The sequence below is a fragment of the Benincasa hispida genome, chromosome 5, assembly GCF_009727055.1.
Source record: "Benincasa hispida cultivar B227 chromosome 5, ASM972705v1, whole genome shotgun sequence".
Taxonomy (NCBI): Eukaryota; Viridiplantae; Streptophyta; class Magnoliopsida; order Cucurbitales; family Cucurbitaceae; genus Benincasa; species Benincasa hispida.
Genome location: NC_052353.1, coordinates 63,101,187 through 63,108,955, shown reverse-complemented (window position 1 = coordinate 63,108,955; position 7,769 = coordinate 63,101,187). Strand labels below are relative to the sequence as shown.

Below are 7,769 nucleotides of genomic sequence, written 5' to 3'. Positions count from 1 at the left end.
ACTCACAGATATATGAATTTTACAAACATGTGAACTCCAGACATCATATCTTTAACCTAGCGCATAAACCGTCTCTAAGAGTGAGTATTTACAAAGCAACATAAATCAGGTATAGAGAGATTGACATTTGACTTTTGACACCAAGAATAAGTATCTATTTTATACATAATTTGTGATATTTATAATAGATAGATTAACAATAAAAAGAAAAGTTTAATTTCACAAATTTACGTGGGTGCTGAGAGAATATTTCTTAATACACACGCCTGCTGGTTTTCGCCATGGTCGCTTTCCCATTTGGATCGCATTCGTGTTTCTGAGATCTCCGTCTCGGCCGTAATTCTCAATCACTTTTTCGACTTTCACCTTCAAAATCCGTAGCATTTTCAATTGATAATCACCTAGAAGCTTGAATTTCGAGCCGTCGTTGATTCCTGAGAATTTCCAATACTCTACTGGAGCAGGGAAATAATGACAGCCATTGCAGTTCACCAGTTCGCTGAGTGCATCACTTGCCATGCTTGGAGCCCTGACCACTCCAGTAATGAACCCTTCTCCTTTTCTTTGCTTCTCTAATTTCTTCATTCTGTCTTGTACAAGCAAGAAGGAATAGAAATGTCGACTTTTCTGTATTTCGTCTGTCCAACAAATACTTTGCCTGGATTTTATATCTTGAGATCGCTTATCTTTGTTTTCTGAGCAATCAGAGAGAGGGTAATGATACCAATCCAGCTTCAGCGATCTAGATTTAGCTTGCTTTATTGAGCAATACCGGGATGAACAGTAGGATAGGATACTTGGGCTCAACCTCCACCCAGGTTAAAATACAATAACCATTATGTCTTATGGGGTAGATTATGCTGTTGATTTCCTCCACGAGATCTGGTTATTATCAGATCGGCTGCTAAGTTTGGCCAATAGTCTGCATTTTCTTTAATAGGAAACAGAAAAAATCATTTCATTGATTAATGAAATAGATTTCTCTAATGTGACATGAGGATAGTTAAGCTGTAATTACAAAAAGGAGAAGGTAACTTGCTTCAAGATAACGCTGTACCTACAATTAAACGATACTCTGCATTGTCTAATTGTCTAATAATGCAAAAAGATGATGATATCCAATCTGTGTTTAGGTTCTCCATCTTACGCCGCTTGTGCTAATGTTTTTTATCTGCTCTGTAGTGGTCGCATTTTGTCCAAACAATAATGAAGTTCACATTTATAAATCATTACAAGACAACTGGGAGAGAGTACATGTTCTTCAAAAGGTACCATTTAAATTTACTGTTTTGTTTTTAGTTTATGAGAAAACTAAAACATAAAACCTATGGTCACTGCATTTATCTGTTCACGGGTGATGCTTTCTGTTTTAATTTCAGTCGTTTGTAGTGAAAGCTTTCTAATGAAGACATGTTATTAATGTCTAGCAATTTGTCCACCTTTTCTGTGTCAGCATGATCAGCTTATCTCTGGGATAGACTGGAGTGTTAGGTCAAACAGAATTGTGACTGCATCTCATGATCGAAATTCGTAAGTGTTATCTCATAGTTTTGTTGTTTGGTCCAGTTTTTTGTCCATTCTCCAGTTTTATTTTCTTTTTGCTTTTCTCCCCTCTAGTTATCTCCACCCCCTTCCTTCCCCCATCCCCATTAGGTCTCTCTTACATAATATTTTGGGACTTTGACTTGTTTAAATGTACCATATTGGCCTACTAATCTTTTTTCTTTCTAGATATGTTTGGAACCTTGAAGGATCAGAATGGGTACCAACCCTTGTCATTCTTAGACTAAACCGTGCTGCACTCTGTGTTCAGTGGAGTCCAAAAGGTAGTGCAAGATTTTCTGCCCTGCTCTTGCTCATCACCTATGTTGTTCATATTATCCTCTAATTTTCACAGTTTGTATGATTCATTTTAACAGTTACATATCTATGAACACTATTTCCCATCAAAAAAGAAAGAAGGGATCATCCTTAAATTTTTTGATCAGCTTAGTTATTTGTACTGTCAATTCTAATTTTTGGTCAATGCCCCAGTAAATCTTTTTCTCACAGAATTTGGGAATATTTGAATTCAGTCATCAAAATTTACTGTTAGAGTGGATATAATATAAAATTTACCTTCACCCATCAGCTTAAGCTTTTGGGTCAATTGGTGATTTAACATTGTATTAGGACAGCAGGTCCCGTGTTCAAACCCATGAAATTTTATTTCCTCCTCAATTAATAATGATTTCCACTTGTTGGGTTTTCTACATATTTCAAGCCCACAAGTGAGAGGGCCTGTTAGAAGAGATATAATATTAAATCTACCTTCACCCCATCAACTTAAACTTTTGGTTCATTCGGTGATTTAACATTTACCAATTTTAATGATTTGTTTTAATTATGAATGTGATATCAGGTAGACCTGGCACTGATGAATGTGAACTGATGCTCAAAGTTTGCCTATTTCTTGTGAAATATGCTGTATCATGAGACATTAAGACAAAATGTTGAAATTATTTCACATCTGGTTTTGGACCCTTTGTGAATTCCCATTAGATTTGTCTATCACTTCTTTTCCTGAATTAAGGATTTGTGAACACCATTTAAGCTCCTGCATAATTTATTGTTAAGCTCTAACATAATTTATTGTCATTCATAAATCATAATATCCTAAAGAAAATACTATTTTAATCAAATTTGAGTTTTACTTTTTTCACACTCAAATGCTTGATGTGTTCTTTATCCCTAGAAAACAAGTTTGCTGTTGGGAGTGGGGCAAAAACTGTTTGCATATGCTACTATGAACAAGAGAACAATTGGTATGGCTGTTTCTCTCTCTTTGATCAAGCCATTGTGCCTATTGCTTTTTATTTTGCATGAAGATGGCGACTCTGCTATATGATGAAGTTTTTGCTATTAGTTCTTATATTATCAAGAAAAAATTGTAGTTTAAGAGCTTTGACCTGCATAAGTTGAACTAGAAGTGTCATTCCATTCACGAGTCCTATTTTTACTGTATCATTTTTTTTCCCTTTGACCTAGGCAGGTGGGGGTGCCTATTTGGTGAACTGCTCTTTCTGTTGATTTTATTCATTTATGTCTATATATCTATTTTTATCTTTATAAAATTGAGCTGCTGCTTATGATTAAAAATGAAAAATCTATATATTTTTTAATAGTATGCTTATGCATTAGTTTTCAATTGACGTGTTCATGGTTTCCTTCCACAGGTGGGTCAGTAAACTTATCAGGAAAAGACATGATTCTTCTGTGACAAATGTCGCTTGGCATCCCAATAATGTTAGTTTTATCCTTCAATCCAGCATAATTATGAATTTATATGGATATAATGTTTAGGCTTGTTAGATGATCTCCAATTAAATATTTCTAGTGCTTGCTTGTAAATTTGTTTTGCTGAGCAAAATTATGGTTGCGTTTTTTTGCTATGAATTTTTGTTTACATTTTATTCGCAGCTGCTGCTTGCAACAACCTCAACGGATGGAAAATGTCGAATCTTTGCCACCTTCATTAAAGGTGTTGACACAAAGTATGTAGAGAATAGTTTAGACTGCAGTCATCTTATGAAATATTATAGGATTTATTTGGAAGTTACTGATGCTTAATTGAATTTTCACAGGGATTCAAGAGCAGGCACATTTTCAGATTCAAAATTTGGAGAGGTTTAATATTTAATCTTTTATATGGCTGTGAATAATTTTTCTTGTGCTTGAAAGAGTAGAATGCTCAAATTGTTTATATAACAATTGCTTTTTTCTGAGCCGTGGTTGGCATTAAACAAAACTTAAAACTTAACTTATGACACACCCCGATTTAACTATTTTCTTCACATGGAGTGCTTTCTGATTGTCATCTTTTAATTCAAATTTAAATGCTTTGAAATTTCCCCTTGAAAAAGAAATGGTTCACTACCTCTCTCTCTTTTGACGAGCAAAGTAGTACAAATTATTTATGAGTAATTTCTTTTGGTGAATTAGTTAATTGTTCAGCTTGATCTCTCATTCTCTTGGGCATTTGGCGTGAAGTGGTCACCAAGTGGCAATACCTTAGCTTATGCAGGTCAGAAATACCTCCTTTCTGCAAATTATTTACAGAAGACGACCTTATAAGTTATAACTACAGCATGTGAAAAATAGCAACAAGTTGGAATTTTACTCTTATAGTATTCATTCATGTACATCTTTTCTGCCTCCAGTTGTAACTGTGAAAAAGTTCATTGGTGAACTTCCTATTGGCTATAACTTGTTAGTTAAGAATTGTAATTCTGGAATTTCACCCATTGTTTTACTTGCCTTCTGATTTAGGCGTTGAAAACACTTTTTAGGATTCAACGAGAGCCTTATTGGTTATGATCCATTTTAGATTGTATTTTGTTCGTTTTCTATTGATATGCTTTTTTATTTAAATGTCGCAGGTCACAATTCGATGATTTACTTTGTAGATGAAGTTGGTCCTTCTCCTCTAGCCCAGAATGTTGCATTCCGAGATTTGCCTCTTCGTGATGTGGGTCAGCATCCATTTTTCTTTACTCTTTGAGTATTCCTTATCATTATTTAGATGCAATATACTATTTCCCTTTCTAATCTTGAATTTTTTTTGGATCAATATAACACTCTTTCAGATTCTATTTGTTTCTGAGAGAATGGTTATAGGTGTAGGCTTTGATTGCAATCCTATGGCCTTTGCTGCCGATGAAAGAGGGATCTGGTGAGCTAAGCTTTAGATGAATTGTTTTATCTTTAAGATATTGTAATATTTTGAGGAACGTTTACAATGATTTATCTGCTTCCCCTCCACCCCACCACAACTAGGAGCTTTATCAGATTTCTTGGTGAGAGGAAACCGGCATCAGGTTCAAAATATGGATCCCAGGTATTGTATCGCTTAAAGTTTCTTTCCCTTAAAACAATTATTTTAGTGACTTAAGCTGTAAACAGAAAACATTATCTACTTGCTCAATGCTTATTTATATTATGGATCTTTTAGTTAGGTTAGCCGATGACCTGATTTAATTTGTCATTGCTTGTTTAATTGTTCCACCCTGGCTGAATGCTCAGGTCCCAGTACCCCCTTCTGGGCCATGGGGGGCTCAAAGTAAATGGGTTGGTTTTTCATATGCTATAAATGGGATTAAACTGTATTGAAATTAGGTTAGGCAATAGGTAGTCAATATTTAGAGCTGACCACCCAACAAAGAACTTAAAGAACTATGAATTTTGAAATCTGGAGAAGAGGGGATAAGAATAGAGACGTTATTGAAAATAGTATATATATTTTTTTAATTGAAAATAGTTTTTCTTGCCTTAATCAAATGGTTTTAACAATGATTTAGACTTCAGAAAACGCTTATTTGGTGAATGGATCTATTTTAAATTTGCGAGTACATGTATCTCTTAAGTGGGTTTTGTTAGGATGGGCTGAATCTCATCAATTTAACGATCCTATGATAAATCAATCCGTTGCATTTATCAAATCAAATATCAATGCACTATTTTACCTCACTGGATAAAGCCAATTTTTCATACCTGAATGAGTCACTATGTGGATAGGATATCTCATATAGGGTCGAACTGTTATATTCAATCAAACCTCAGATGCACATGCCTTAGGTTATGAGGATCACAGATAAAATTCTTAACTCAGAAGAAGTAAGCATTTTAAATAGCAGTATAATATTTCAACTGCTGGAAACTAATTTTCCACACGCAGGTACAGCTATGAAAAGAAACATGCAAGTTTTTGGTTTGTAATATATATATATATATTTTGAAAAAGTTGAAGGACTAAAGTAGAAAAGCAAGTGTCGTTCAAAGCTAAGTAGTTGGACGATGATATGCTTCCGGTGTAAATTTCATGGCAATTATCCACTTGTTCACTACCTAATAGACTTAACTAGCTGGTTTTACAAGCATGCTGATTTTGTGATCTGCCATTTTTCTGTCAGTTTTCAGAAGCATTTGGGAAGCTATATGGTCAACCGAGGCAAGGTGTTGGCAATGATTCAGTTGAATCTTCAAGATTGCGTGGATGTGTCCACGAGAATTGCATAAAGTACGTAGTTATTAAACATCTTTTCTACTGCTTCTACTTGGTTGATTCTTGTGAATCATTTTGATTTCCAGGAAGGATGCCTCATTTCCATTTAATAATTGCTTATCCAGAGTCTTTTTCTGAGAAGGCCTTTACCTTTTTAGATGTACATGACATAATGATTCTTTTTTTGAACTGTAGTTCTATTATCCAGAGTCTTTTTCTGATAAGGCCTTTACCCTTTTAGATGTACATGACATAATGATTTTTTTTTTAACTGTAGTTCTATTGTGCCGCTTAGAGAGCGAGGGGTCTCCACTATAAAGCGGTTCAGCACTTCAGGTTTGTTAAAAGGAAGAGATTGTTCAACTTCTTGTCAATCTTTCAATGTTTTAGCCTTTAAAAGGCTAAAGGCGACCTTAAGTCTTTTCTCTTGAAGAGGCGAGGCGTAAGCCTTGAGGTGGTATGAGACATAAGCCTGAAATAGCAAATTAAAAACATTTTACAAATCTAAACATGATAGTTATATAAAAGTATAAAAAGAAAATTCAACCCCACATCAAAGGACATCTTTATCATCACTACTACTGCTATTACCATTAATAAAATTGATTTATACTAAAAACTTTTGCCTTCAATATATTTAAAGTCACAGCAGTAAAGTAATCCTAGTTCAAATTAGCACAAACAACTCAAACCTTAATATTTTTGAAGAACTAAGCAAATCACTATTATTTTTCTAATCATTAGACGAGGCATAGAGATTATAAACTTAAATGCATTTTCAAAAAGGCGTCAGCCTTGAGGTTAAAACTTAGAGCCTTGCCTCAAGGCGTAAGCCTAAAACAATGCTTCTTGTTCATAAATCTTCATGTTTATGTCTGGAAAATGATTGCAACTTATGAGAAGGCTATTTTTAACCAAAGCTGTCTGCCCTGACCTTACAGGTTTGGATGGAAAAGTGGTTATTTGGGACTTGGAGGGCCAGGCTGATCTATCTCAATACTTGTGAACCTTGATTCATTAACTTTCTCACAATACCATGTAAAGAATCTTGCTCTTTGAACTTGGCACTTGGGACAGTCACATGCCTTGTATATTAGCAGCTGTGAGGAATTGATTGCATTTCTACTTGTAGCACACAAGCGAGTTTGATTTTGTGTATGTATGTATTTTCAGCCAACTTTTTGCTCTTACAGATTTCATACACATGATTGAAAATCAATCTCTCCCAGGTCTTATTGCAGCAAATTTAGGTCTCAATTTATGTTCAGACTATTAGTTTACTGTCTTGTATAACGTTCTTCCTAATTTTCTCTTCCAACAATTTCTAATTGGTAAGATTTTTTAAATTTTCTTTTCTCAAAAATGACTTTTTTTTTTCTCAATATGTTTATCAACTGCAAAGTATTGTGAAGGTTATCAACCAATTTCAATATTCACAGGTAGTGGTAGACTAAATTGAAGAAGTTTGTAGAGGATTAAATTGAAAAAATAGACCTTAGCATTATTGATATTGATATCGAAATTTCAATTTTATGGGTGTATCGATAAATATTGAAATCAATGGATATTTCAAGAAATTATAAAAATGATTGAAATTAATAATTAAATTATTTTTGCAATCATGTTAGGTTATATAAATCTTATTATCAGTATTCATATTCATATTGAATTTTTTTTTTTTTAATTTTAAACATATTGAAATTGATAGACAAGAATTTCTTGTGTTTTA

General features: G+C 33.9%; 1 protein-coding gene across 1 annotated transcript; it reads left to right on the top strand.

Moving 5' to 3' along the window:
* Window positions 1-225: 225 nt before the first annotated feature.
* Window positions 226-7,307, top strand: LOC120077153 (actin-related protein 2/3 complex subunit 1A-like). The gene is made up of 15 exons (XM_039031056.1): window positions 226-541; window positions 1,183-1,268; window positions 1,454-1,530; window positions 1,732-1,826; window positions 2,735-2,804; window positions 3,216-3,285; window positions 3,460-3,533; window positions 3,624-3,666; window positions 3,982-4,063; window positions 4,419-4,507; window positions 4,626-4,711; window positions 4,816-4,876; window positions 5,949-6,055; window positions 6,318-6,376; window positions 6,982-7,307. Exons 1-15 carry the CDS (start codon window positions 472-474, stop codon window positions 7,044-7,046), a joined length of 1,134 nt encoding a protein of 377 aa, XP_038886984.1. The 5' UTR covers window positions 226-471; the 3' UTR covers window positions 7,047-7,307.
* Window positions 7,308-7,769: the final 462 nt, after the last annotated feature.

What these genes read in the sequence shown, in the direction of transcription:
- LOC120077153 (XM_039031056.1), top strand. Translation starts at nt 472, where the DNA reads ATGACAGCCATTGCAGTTCACCAGTTCGCTGAGTGCATCACTTGCCAT. An exon ending in TCGCTTGGCATCCCAATAAT is followed by an intron (nt 3,286 to 3,459) that starts GTTAGTTTTATC and finishes TTTTATTCGCAG; the next exon opens with CTGCTGCTTGCAACAACCTC. An exon ending in GTCCACGAGAATTGCATAAA is followed by an intron (nt 6,056 to 6,317) that starts GTACGTAGTTAT and finishes TTTTAACTGTAG; the next exon opens with TTCTATTGTGCCGCTTAGAG.